The following is a 12,506-nucleotide window of genomic DNA, read 5'->3' on the forward strand; positions in this document are numbered from 1 at the left end:
GTCTTCATTTATATAATTTGTAAAATAATAAGGTTGAGATAAATGATGTCAGGCTCCCTTCAAGCCTTACAACTTTAATATTTCTGAAGGGCTACTATATTAATGACTATTTTTCAAGATCTGGTAGAAATGAGTAACTGATACAATCAATATTTTAGTTTTATTTTCAGGGAGCCTGGGGTTACTTTCTATTAAAATTGATATGGTTTTACACTTTAATCCTATCACAGAGTTGTAGCAAAATATTTTTACTAATAAAATTATACCCATTACAGAACAATAAAAAACAACCACATTAGTAGTAAGTATTCTGAAGGAAACGTCAAAACTGGCTGACCTGATGACTTGATTGCAGTGAGCACACATGGGAGTTCGCTTCCCGGCTGGAATGTGCTCGGCTCTCTGCACCAGTGTGTCTTGGTCACTTGGCGGCCCCACAGCTGAGTCCGCAGGTACCCCTGTACCTGAAGAAGTTGCATTGTTTGTAATTCTTCCAGTAGAAGGTGCTAGAAGTGAAATGCAAGAGAATCAGAATGTGAACAAGCCAAATATGAACTTTTCCTAATAACAAATACTGTTTATCTATTGACACTGTGGTAAAGTTATGACCCAAGCACTGTCCTGTAGTTAAATACGTGAACAGAGAATATAAACCCAAGGATTAGCACAAAATATGAGTGACAACCATGGTGTGAACCCACTCCTTTCCTACTTTCCCAGGAGATATGGTTAGGTGACCATCATGGGTGACATATTTCCATCTAGTTATCTTTGTTCACCTGAACTAATTAAACTTTGTTCTAAATGTATCACAGGCAGACAAGAAACTTCAGTGTGTTGGAGATAAAGAGCTCACTCACTCTATTCTCTTCCAGTTTGTATTTCTCAAAATAATCCCATCATCAGTTACCAGGCATGCCAGCTAGTTACTCAGTATCATCCCTAATCCTTCCTGAGCAGCTCTGGTCAGAACAGGTCCAGATTTGGCCGGTTTGGTCTCCCCTTCTCCATTCCTCAATGCTTCCTATTGAGGTCCCGGATGTTTTCTTTCTGGAGGAGCTGCCAAGATGCCTTTCTTCCTTATAGTCCTTTTCCCATTGACCACTGAATATTGTAATGCTGGCAAACCACAGTTCTGTAAAGTGGTTCAGGTGTCTCCCTGCTCTCTGACCAGTGAATGTAGTACATGTCTCTCTGCACTGTACACAAGTCCTTCTAGTGACATCCTCCTCAATGTCACTTTCCCCCACTCTGCCTTCACTTAGTGCCACAGCCAATCTAAGATGCCTCACTTTTACTTGCACCTAGGATCTCTATGCACAGTTGTCCTTGCTCCCTTCCCCTTGCTCGCATCCCAACATATGATTTAAGGCTCAATTCCTCTGTGAACTATTTTAGACCCTCGTCCTGACCCACATCTACCAGGGTTCCTTCCGCATAACAGAGATCAAATATTTGTCTCCTAGGTTCCCATAACTTTCATGAAAGCCTTAATTATTCTACTATTACTTCTGTGTATTTTCTTCTTCAACATAGCATGTTCCCAAGATCTCTTAATCCTATTCTTCAACAAATACAAACTCTGAAATGAATGAATAAATCAATCAATACAATCAATACATTAGTAAGTAAGCACAAAGAGGTCTGAAACCAGCAGAGAGGGCTTCTCTTTATCCACAAATAATTCAAATCTAACGGGCTAGAAAATTCACACATTTAAATGGTTTAAAGGGAACAACTTAAATGAAAAGTATACACATACAACACAAAACCAACACTGTGGGATACATATATTCTTCTATGCCCACACAAGTGGACAACATCTATTAAAGGTGTATTAGAATTGTGTAAAATTAATTAAGGTGGCTATTAGGATGTTTTTCCTTCATTGGAATAAAACCAGTTTGGAAGGATTTGCAATTACAGATCACAAAGCGCTGAATTTCAACAGTACTGCATGTGGTGCTCACTCTGTGAAAAACGAGCTTTCAACACTAGGGAGCCTCACTCTCTTTGGCTTACATATTCTCTTAAACAAATGGGCAAGGACATTCCTGCCATATCTACTTCGAGTACCTTCTTGGTACTTCGTTTACTCTCACAGAACAACCCTACCCTCGCCTCTACAACTCTTCAGTTTCTATGCAACGGTTTGCTATCTCCGCAAACACTTGGAAGCATTTTCCATGCTCAATCTGGAAGTCTTTATATTTAAAGCATGCAAATGGGTCTCCTCTTGGGCACATGACAGCTTTTCCTGAGAACCTCCCTTTTTAAAATCTCCCATGTAGGCAGGCACAGATGGCAAGCATTCTGCCTCCCACGTCCCTAATGCTTCATGTTCAGACTCTAGTAACTACTCCATAGTAAGTGTTTTCAAGTCACCTCCCCACTCCACACTGCACCCTATCATTTGAATTCCGGTTTTGAATTCCTTAAGTCTAGACAAGTTTCATCACTATTCCAGCTGCAATCTGTGACTTCTTCCATTTCCCCATTTCTTGTGACACATGCTCGCGTGCACACACACACACACACACACACACACACACACACACACACACACACACACACACTTTGCTCAGGGTGCCTTTTAGAAAGCCATGCTGACACCACCTCTGTAACCTTCAGCCAATGAAATGTCCAGTAAGTGCAGCTTCCTTTCCTACCCTTACCCTATTCTGTAAGATCACACACATTTTGCTTTCTTCTCCAAAGTCTCTGCTGACTACTATGGTAGAAGTGCATGCACTCTTTCTCTTTTAACATCTATCACACTTTGCCTGGATAATTCACATATATTTATCAAACTCCTGTTCACATCTTCTCTTCTCCGAGTCAATTAGTTCTCAAAATGGGTACAATGTATCCACTCTGTCTCTTCCACTAGAAAATCGCAGCCTTACGACAGAAAGTGAAAGACAAACCGGGACGAGAAGACCACAGCTCACTTTGCTGTTTCTGCCCTCAGACTATACAGACAGCTATTTCTTAAGGGTGGATTAGGGTTAGGGTTTCAAATGGGAAACTTACTAATTGGAAAATCTGGAAATCAGACCTCAAAGAGAATGAAACCCTTTCATCTACCGTAGCACATTATCTATGCATAAGCCCTAAAGTACTGAGTCATCCGGACATTTTATAGCAATAAATGAGTACAAAAATTCTCAGTCACTGTGGGACATAATCCATCTGGCACAGGCCTCAAGAAGGCACATGAGGAATTAACTTATTTATATGAGAAGCATTTTTAATCACAAAACATGTGGCTGGATCATAAATACAAATAAGACAGCTCCAGTCCTTTTGCTTTCTCTTTGTCTCATGTACACCACCTGGGATGTGAAGGAAATTCTCACACACACCTGCTTGCTGCTGCATGCTAGCACCCTGGCCAGCACACAAAGCTATGTAGTCCCTGCTAACAACTGAGCCCTGAGCAGTTCCAAGCAGACTTACTTACAATATGGATAAAATACTATTTCCTCAGACTGGGTCTCATGTTTCTCTAGTACATGGACAGCTAACATCTGAACAACAAAGTGCTACCCTGTGGCTCAAGTCACTTGGCAAAATGAGGTGCAAGAACACGAGGCACCGGGTGAACGAAACAATGGAAAGTGAGCCCTGTTCCCATGAGGATTCCTGCACCACCTCAGAAAAACAGACTGCCATGGAGACCAAATGCTTCACATGTATTGAACCATCTGTAAAGGTGATCCATCTTGATGACAATTAACATATCTATAACATTTACATTAGATTTCTTCTTCAACCTTAATCCTGAACAAGTTTCATTAAATTTGGATTCTTTTTGGAGAATTTCTATCTTGGTAGAATCTTGTTTGAAATGTTTTCCTTTTGCAATAAACATATTTCAGCAAAACCCTTAGCTACTCACTAAACCATGAGAATGTCCCCTTCGTTAACTAAAATTGCTACCTTAGTTTTTTAAGGGTTAAAAATAACACAGATCCATATTTGACCTTTCCTTTTGCTTTTCAACACTTAGTATTTACAGAGATTAACATCAAATAAGTTAAACTGGTATTAAATAATTTATCAGTATACTAGATGGGTCTCAGCATATAAAAAAGGATTTGTTAAATCAATCAAGTAAAATACACAGAATGAAAAGTAGTTGAACTGATAGTTTTAAAAATATTTGTCATGATGTATCTCTTGTAATCTGTGTCTTCTTACATCTCTCCATTCCTTACCATACACACTCTTACACACACACACACACACACACACACACACACACACACACACACATCCACAAAACCCTACACACAAAACCACTTACATATCTATGCACTTTTGTGTATGTTGAAAGGTTAAAGGAAATAGAGAAGAACAGACTTGTTTCACCATTACAACAGCATGATTGTTAGCACTCAAAAGATCAAGAATGCAGAGACAGAAAAGGACAGTGACTGCCCAAGGCCACGAAATTAAGCAACTGGTTCATGAACTACTCAGCATTGAGCATTGTGCTGGGTTTAGCAGTATGAACATGAACTATTTCTGCATTTTGAAGTTTATAGAAGGTTATAGACTAGTAAATAATCGATTTTGTTAAAGCAGGATGCAGCGTAGGTATGAAATGTTTCTCAAAGGCACAAGTAATGTGGCTTTGTGTCCCCATCCAAGGTGCTATGAGATGGTGGTGGACCCTTTCATAAGGTGGAGCCTAATAGTTGTTTCTCGGGGGCATGATATCATGATGTTGGCTGTTAGGTGAATGGGCTTCCTCTGCCATGTGATCCTGCCATGATGATACTTCATCACAGATTCACAAGCAGAAAAGGACAATGGACTGAAACCTGTGCAGCTACCCTCTGATGGGATGTGAGGCCTGCTCCACAGAGAACCATGCCTGGTACCACAAGCCTAGCTAATAATAGGCATGGTGAATCCATCCCTAAGTGGGGAAACTAAATTCACATTATCAAGCTGCCTTCTAAATATATGTTTGTACTCATAGACAAAACCCCTAAGCTTTAATCAGAGAGGCATCTCTTTACAGTGACTTGACAGTGCCCAAGAAGATAAGAATAAGTGACAGCTGAGAACTCAGCTCTAAACTACACATTTACATGGAGAAGACCTCAAGGCTTGGAAAACTCTGTGGAAGTGGGTAAGAAATGGAAACACAGTGAGGAAGTGTGAAATGCCAGTCTCTAGACTCCATATAGCCATCTGCAATTATGACTTCACAGCTGTAGTTACCTGCACCGGGCCTATGTAAGACAGGTCCTGTCAACAACTGGTTATGGTAGTAGAAGGAGCTCACAGGACTCTTGTGATTTACAACTCAAATTCCACCAAGGTCCTCTCCACTGATAAGCAAGTTTAAGTGCACCAGTATCAGGTTTTTTCCTTTACTGCAAAAAAGTCTACACTCAAAGACTCTATGTACCAGGCAGTGGACTAACCACTGAACTATTGGCTCTTTCCAGTGTCTAAGAGGGGAGGACTCATTGTCTCCAGTTGTACACCTAACCTACTGCTGAGCCTACCAAACTACAGTGTAGAGCTCCAAACCATGGCCACTTGGACAGCCCTGGTTAAACTCAGTAGGTCACAAACAAGACAAACAGATGTGAACCTGTAGGGAAGAGATTGTAGGGGGTTGGGAGAGGGTAGGGGTGTGTGAGAGTTGACAGTATGTATCAAGCACATTTGTCCAAGTTGTCAAATAACTAATTTATTTTTTACAAATCTTAAAAATAGTAAGGAAAATAAACCTTTAATCTTTTAATGTTGATTATTATCTTGTGTATTTTTTCACCAACAGAAAGCTGATTAACACCTGGAGTAAGTACTAGGAGTTGGAAAGAGTAAGTTTATCAATTAGCTATTCAATCATTTAGCAAGTATGTTGGGTAGTTTTTGTCAACTTGACACAATCCTAGACATAACGGAGAACAGGAATCACAGCTGAGGGCTTGCCATTAGACTGTCTTCTATCACATCTGTGGGGCATTTCCTTGATTAGTAATTGATGTGAGAGCATCCAGGCCACTGAAGGTGCCACCACTGGGCAAGTGCTTCTGGGTTGTATAAGAAAGCAAGCTAAGTAATCCACGGAGTGGATTCAGTTCCTGCAACCAGATTACTACCTTGAGTTCCTGCCTTAATTTCCCTTCATGGTAGGCTATATAGGATGAAATGAACTCTTTTCTCCTCTCAAAATTGCTGTGGTCATGGTGCTTACCACAGCAATAAAAGAGCAAACTAGCATGGGGAGCATACACAAAAAGCCTAATGAGCAGACACAACACTAAGGATGGATACACAATAGATGACAGCATGCACGGTCTTGGTCCGCAATGGGTGAGACCTTAACAAACAAACAAACAAAAAAACAAAAAACTTTTGTTGTCATTCATCTCAATACAGTCAGAATACTGAGTACGTGAACTCAGAACCAATATCTAATGCTGTAAGAATGACTAAGGAGTAGCCAGCATATTCACATTTGAGTTACAGAACTGAACTATATGCAGTGAAAGTAGAAACTAGAGGTGTTCCTTGGACAGAAAACGAGCAGTGTAAGAACCTTAAAGGCAGACTTGTAGGAGGAAATCTAGGAGAATATACCACAGAAGCCAATAAAGGAGAAGGTGGGAATCCTTAAATGACACCTACTCCAAAGTCTTTGTCTCTATGAATGCATTCATTTAAATACATATAATGAAGCAATTATATGCCATGTTCTTTGCTAGTGACTGCTTTGACTCACTACATGAAGAAGGCAAATGCAATGCCCACGCATGACAGAAATGTGGAAGTACTAACTCCTTGATCAGCTTAGGAGAGACCAATCATAATCAAGATGATTACTCTCTACTATTTTAATTTTTCTTCCTTAGTATGATGTCCTAGTTAGCTTCAGCTGTCAAGGTGATACAGACTAGAGTTATCTGAAGACGTCTCAGCTGAGGACTGGCCAGATCAAGTTGACCTATGGCCATGTCAATGAGGGAGTCTTGACTGATGACTGAGGTAGAAGGGACCAGCCCACTGTGGGTGGCACCATACATAGCCAGGCGGCCCTGAGCTAAATTAGGGTACAGAGCCAGAGAGAAAGCAAGAGGACAAGCCAGCAAGAAGCCTTTGTCTACAGTTTCTGTTTAGTTCCTATTCCAACTTCTCTCAATGATGGACTATGACCTGGAAGTCTAAGCCAAATAAACCCTTTCCTCCACAAATTGCTTCTGGTTAGAGTGCTTTATTACAGCAACAAAGATCAAAATGAGCGTACTTGGATAATTTAGGAAAAATGTATTAAAGCACTATTTTCCCCTTTTTGCTTGTAAAATTATCATTCAAAATACAACAAACTTATCCTAGAGCCTCTAACAGTTTAGATTATATTATGACATTAGTATATTCTGTAATAGGCTATTTTATATTCCACAATGATATTTTTTTCTTTCTTTAAACATGGCTAACTATTCTTTAAGTCATTAAAGCTAATAGAGGCAAAATTCTTTAAATAAAGCATATGCATGTAAGGCTTGATATCTTATGTTTAAAAAACATTCAATAGAAATACACATTTGTGTCTGTATGCCTATGAATAAATAAGCAAAATAAAATTATGCTAATTAACACAGAAATAACCATAAAACTGTGATTCCTTATAAAAATCATGTAATATTTTACTTTCATTGTCAGAAGAAAGAGGCTGAAAATGTTAATGAATACGAATGTTTCCAGAAAGAAAAAATGACAAGTGTCCACTGCTCCAACAAAACAGAAGTCAGATATGAGTTATGATGTGAAAAACAACTTTTGAATGGCAAGCTCTGATTTTATTAGAAACACTGGGGCTTGTATAAATAACTGGTCCTTACTAATGTGACACTCTGCCACTCTTGGGGAGATAAAGACTTGTAATTCAACAGTGGAGTGTGTTCTCAAACGGATGGTAGAAATTTTAACACAGGAAAACTTGAGTAGCAGTATGGCAACACACATGCATATAACTGTGGACAGTGAGTCTTAATTCTCTGCCCCTTCTCCAACCATCTTAAACAGATGATGGCCAAGAGAAAATGCACAGGGTCTGTGCACTTTTTTCTATTAAGCTCTTTATGCTGAAAGCATAAACAACAGTCTACTTTTCATAATCCAGGCGTGAAATCATATCCATCAAAAATGGAAAAAGTTAAAACCAAGATCTAAGATCAGAGGACACTCTGAGGTTTGTGCAATTTTTATTAAATGGAATAAAGGACTTGCTTAATTCAATAATTAGAGCTAAATTGGACAGATTCAGCTATTACCATCTATGTAAGCAGCGGAGAATGCTGGCACGTATGCCATGAAGAAGGGGACAGGTGCAGAGATGGCTAAGTATCAAGTAGCCTCGGCTTCACGAGGACAGGTGCATGCTTCCATTAGCGCCGTCCTTTCAACTCGAAGAACCCAGATTACACTGGATCTAGAATGTCTTAATTAAAGTGAATACAGGATTGGATTAGGTATACCCTGTTAATTTTTTTATATTGCATGCCGCCAAATATTAGTCAGTACACAGATTTGCCTTTTTCTCTCTATTGAGCTTATACAAAAATTTTCTTTGGGTCACAGTTACAATTACACAGCAGATTAAAAAAACACACAAGCTGTCAACACAGACGGTTTACCACCATTAATTAAAGTCAACAAATAATTCATTTCTCACAATATTCTCACAGTGTTTTCTGAATAATTTCATTCATTTACATTGTGATGTGAGACATATGGTGGGAAGACAAGTTCATGCTCGTGCGAAGCTAGTGTTATTCATCAAAAAGAAAAAGAACAAGAGCAAAGGAAAAGAAACAAAAAAGGATAAAATATCTATTTTTTAAAATCTAAAAAACTTATTTAGCATGGGTCTGTATGTTTGTGTGTGTTCCACACCTTTAACTGCTAAGCCATCTTACCAGCACAAACATCTTAAAAGGAGAAATTGGCTGGGCAGTGGTGGCGCATGCCTTTAATCCTAGTACTTGGGAGGCAGAGCCAGGCGGATGTAGGCCAGCCTGGGCTACCAAGTGAATTCCAGGAAGGGCGAAAAGCTACACAGAGAAACCCTGTCCCAAAAAAAAAAAAAAAAAAAAAAAAGGAAATTGAAGTGTAACCCATAGCCTCAAGAATATTAAAAAGGATGGTTAAACTGAGCTGAGGGCTGGGGAGACAGCTCAGTTGGCAAAGTGCTTGTCATACAAGCATGAGAACTGGAGTTTGGATGCCTGCACCCACGTAAGAGCCAGGCATGGTGACAAATACCTATAATCCTAACCCCGGTGAAGTAAAGACAATCCCTAGAGCTTGCTGGCTAGCCAGTCTAGATAACCTGTGAGGAGACCTGTGTGGTGGCTATTCTTAGCTGCCAACTTGACTACATCTGGAATTAACTAAAACCTAATTGGTATACCAGTAAGGGACCCTTTCTTTTCTTCTTTCCTAATTTAACTTTTTATTGATTCACATCATGTATTTCAATCACACTCATCTCCTCATTTCTTCCCATCTGCCCTCTGCCCTTGTAACCTCCCCTGAAAGATAAAACAAAATAAAATTTAAAAGAGAAGAAATAAGGAAGAAAGAAAAAAGAAAAATCTTGTCATGGAAGCTGTAGTGTAACACAGTGAGTCACACAACATACGCTTTAGTCCATACATCTTTACTTGCATGTGTTCATTACAGTGAGTCATTGGTCTGGTTCAGGGCCTCTGATTTCTGCCACACTATCGATACTGGGCCCTCAGTGGGACCCGTCTTGAATATTATGCTGTTGTGCTGTGTTGTGGAGATCCTGCAGCTTTGGGTCTGCAGGACTGGACCCTTCATGTGCTTTAGCAACTCATACATGGGGTGGGTGTGGGGTGGGCCAATTCATAGCTTTGGTTCTGGGTCTGGGTGGTAGCTGGGTTGGTCAGCCCGATTAAATTATTTAAAGTGGGAAGACTCACTTAATCTATGTCTTCTGTGGTGGGAAGATCCACCTTTAATCTGGACCATACCTTCTGGTGGCAGCCTATATAATGGATATGGAAGAAAAAAGTTCGTGTTCTCTCTCTCTCTCTCTCTCTCTCTCTCTCTCTCTCTCTCTCTCTCTGCCTGCTTGCTTGCTTGCTTGCTTGCTCTCACTCTTGCTAACAAATCTATTCCTTCACTATTATTATATCCTACTTCTTTGGGATTCTGGACAATACTGAAGACCAATTGAGACATTCAGCCTAGTGGATGGAACGACTACTGGATTCTTGGACCTTTTGTTTGTAGGTAGCCATTGTTGGACTAGTTGAAACACAACCTATAAGCCATTTTAAGAAATCACACACACACACACACACACACACACACACACACACACACACACACACACATACATTCTGTAAGTTCTGTTCCTCTAGAGAACCCTGACCAATACACATAGTCTCAAAAAAAAAAAAAAAAAAAAAAAAAAAAACCATGGAAAGCTATTGAGGAAGACATGACATTGATCTCTATCCCCAACATATACAAACATGTACACACACACACACATACACACACACACACACACACACACAAACACATTAGCTATGGTGATTCTCTCCTACAATCCTACCATTTGGGAGCCTGAAGAAAGAGGATCATGAGTTCAAGGTTAACTTTAGCTACACAGTTTGAGACACACTGGACTACATAAGACTTGGTTTCAAATGACTATAAAAATAATTGTAGAATTTGGTTCATATTTAGATAAGAAAACATGTAAGTATATATATTAAGAATATTTCATTATTTCCAAAGATGTGATAAAAATAATTTTACCATTTTCTCAACAACAACAACAAAACCCCACCTAATCTGAAAAGGGAGAGAAGAAGGACTCACGTTACCCATATACACAGCATCCTCATTAGGCAAATAAAGAAGGATTGATACAGAAAGAAAAGAAAATACAAGATTTCATCATGCTAAATGATACTGTTTACTAAGCTGTAGAAAAGCCATCACTTGGGCTCAGTTTCCTAATCTGGAAGACAATAACTACCACAAAATAAATAACTATCACAAATAAAACAAAAACCATGTAAACAAACTGTTGACTACATTACAGAGTGTACACAATGGCTCCCAAATCTCAGGTGCTGAACTCTGACAAGAGACTTCGCATGATGAACTCATCCACTCATTCAACCACCACCTAGAGGCCAGACACAATATCTATACCAAGAACTCTACTTAAATGATATACCCAGAGATAAGCCCCTGCCTCCAATCATCTTCTGGAGGTTGATACTGATGAGCAAATAACTAATCACATGTGAAATAGAGATGGTACTGCAAAAGGTGCTTCTGGCTCCCCAGTTAAGTTTGTATTTGCTGAGCAGAATTAGGAAGCATAGCATTTTTCTCGTACATATGGTTTGAATCCAGAGTTGAGGTTTTTCTGTAAAGAATTATGAAGTGTGACTTTTTGACTCTTGCAAGTGTGGCGGATTGAATGGAAATGGCCCCCTGAGGCTCACAGGGAGTGGCACCTGTAGGTGTGGCTTGTCAGCGGAAGTGTGTCACTGGGGTGGGCTTTGAGGTTTCAGATGCTCAAGCCAGGCCCAGTGTCTCTCTCTTCCCAATGCCTGCTGAGATGGATGTAGAACTCTCAGCTACCTCTGCAGCACCTTGTTTGCCTTCACGCTGCCACACTTCCTGCCATGATCATGAACTAAACCTCTGAACTGCAAGGTAGCCCCAATTAAAGAGCTGCCATGGTCATGGTGTCTCTTCACAGAAATAAAACTGCAACCAACACAGTAAATATTCAACTATGCCACTGAAGCTGAAAAATAGCTATGGATGATATGTAAAGAAGTGAGCATGGCTACACGTCAATGAAACTTTAGGCCAGATGTGATCAAGGACACTTGAACCACATGTGTGAATAATAAGAGTAGCAACTCTTTAAGAAATGCATTTATGACTGAACCTAGGTATTTTCTCTTATAAAAAGATTAATATACTAGCATGAAATGAAAATGGGAAGAAAAAAGGGCTTCTACAGCTGTGCTTTCACAACATTGGCCAGCTTCAACATCAAAAAAAAACCCAAAAGCAAACATCCATAAATAAAGAAAGGGGATAATTAATGGTGTTGCTGTTATTGTTTCTTATTCAAAAAGCATGATTTTAAACTCAAATGAACTTGCTATATGAAGATAGCAAGCATATTCTCTGCATCACACCCCAATTCTGACAGTGGACAACTTCCCTCAGGCGTTTGTGGCAAGTGAACTATTTAATGATGTAAAAATGCAGAGAGCAGATGGCAATAAAACATTATTAGAAGAGATGAAATTCATGTAACTGGTAGCGGTTTACTTACTCATACAAAAATTTAAAAATAGAACCAATAAATCCATCCATCTTAGCTAAGCAAATCTAGTTATCTAGTTATCTCGATATATTAGTGTAGCACAAAGACTACAATGAAATTTGGGGTGGTTGTAGCAACC

The 12,506-nt window shown here is 39.5% G+C and overlaps 1 protein-coding gene across 7 annotated transcripts in view; it reads right to left on the reverse strand.

The window, feature by feature from the left end:
- Window positions 1–12,506, reverse strand: part of Pdlim5 (PDZ and LIM domain 5) — a 182,599-nt gene that overhangs the window by 24,773 nt on the left and 145,320 nt on the right. For all 7 annotated transcript variants that reach the window (XM_036190204.1, XM_036190203.1, XM_036190209.1 and 4 more), the window contains one exon: window positions 338–506. In XM_036190204.1, the coding sequence (XP_036046097.1) occupies window positions 338–506 (169 nt within the window). The remainder of the gene's footprint in view (window positions 1–337; window positions 507–12,506) is intronic.

The sequence above is a fragment of the Onychomys torridus genome, chromosome 6 (assembly GCF_903995425.1).
Source record: "Onychomys torridus chromosome 6, mOncTor1.1, whole genome shotgun sequence".
Lineage (NCBI taxonomy): Eukaryota > Metazoa > Chordata > Mammalia > Rodentia > Cricetidae > Onychomys > Onychomys torridus.